Source organism: Trichinella spiralis, assembly GCF_000181795.1.
Source record: "Trichinella spiralis strain ISS 195 chromosome Unknown Scfld6650, whole genome shotgun sequence".
Lineage (NCBI taxonomy): Eukaryota > Metazoa > Nematoda > Enoplea > Trichinellida > Trichinellidae > Trichinella > Trichinella spiralis.
In genome coordinates, this window is record NW_003533589.1 from 1 (window position 1) to 1,030 (window position 1,030).

The following is a 1,030-nucleotide window of genomic DNA, read 5'->3' on the forward strand; positions in this document are numbered from 1 at the left end:
GCGTCTTCAAGAGTCGACCTGGGGGCTTTGGATCCTTTCCGAAAGCAATGGGGCCGTCGTATCCCACGACACTGGAGCAATTGCTGACTATCCCAGGCAGATTGAATCCACCTTTCCCGAACAAACTCTTTGACTCATGCACCAACTTCTTCGCCTCTTCGATGCTGTCGCAGCTGAGGACGAGGTCGTCGACATACATGTTCGATGTGATCAATCTGGCCGTCTTGTCACCCGCATGCTGACTATTCTCGGCATGCGTCCGGATGGTCTGAATAGCGAGGAACGGCGAGCAAGTCAACCCGAAACACACTCGCGTCAACCGATACTCCCTTGGAGCCCTTCCTCCTCCAGCGCCTCTCCAAAGGAACCTACATGCGTCCCGGTCTTCCGGGTGAAGACCCACCTGCAGATACATCTTTTCGATGTCTGCCTGTAGTCCTACCCGGAAGCGACGAAAACGCAGCAGGATTCCCATCAGATCGACGTGAAGATTCGGTCCGGACTCCAAATGATCGTTCAGTGAGGTTCCTCGGTGCACCGCCGAACCGTCGAACACTATTCGAAACTTCCGACCCGTGGTGCCTTGCTGGTACACAGCGTGGTGAGGCAGGTACCACGTTTTTCCCGGCGTCTTCGATGCCGGTGCTTCCTCAGCCCATCCGTTGTCAAGGTACGACTGCATGACAGTCGTGTAGTCTTTATCAAATCCAGAATCTCTGCTCAGCCGTTTTTCCAGGGATCGATATCGCCGAATTGCCGTGGCGTAGTTATTCGGCAGGCTTGGTCATGCCCGGTTTCCACAGCAGTCCCACTGAATTACCGGTTTCCGTCAAAAGATAGTGATTCTTTGAATCGCCGCTCCATCTCGGTCTGACCGGGACTCACTTCTCCCGAAGGGAGGATGCCTATTGCTTCCATTTCTCATCATTTCAGGACAGCTGATTTCATACGATCGTCCCTTTCTGATGCAGTGCACTTGCATTCCCCGATTCACCTGACAATGACGCCGGACACTCATGATTATCCATCC

The 1,030-nt window shown here is 53.7% G+C and overlaps 1 protein-coding gene across 1 annotated transcript; it reads left to right on the forward strand.

The window, feature by feature from the left end:
• The first annotated feature begins 372 nt into the window (after positions 1-372).
• On the forward strand, positions 373-840 carry Tsp_16108 (conserved hypothetical protein). Its single transcript, XM_003366057.1, has 2 exons — positions 373-670; positions 737-840. Exons 1-2 carry the CDS (start codon positions 373-375, stop codon positions 838-840), a joined length of 402 nt encoding a protein of 133 aa, XP_003366105.1.
• The last annotated feature ends 190 nt before the right edge of the window (positions 841-1,030 follow it).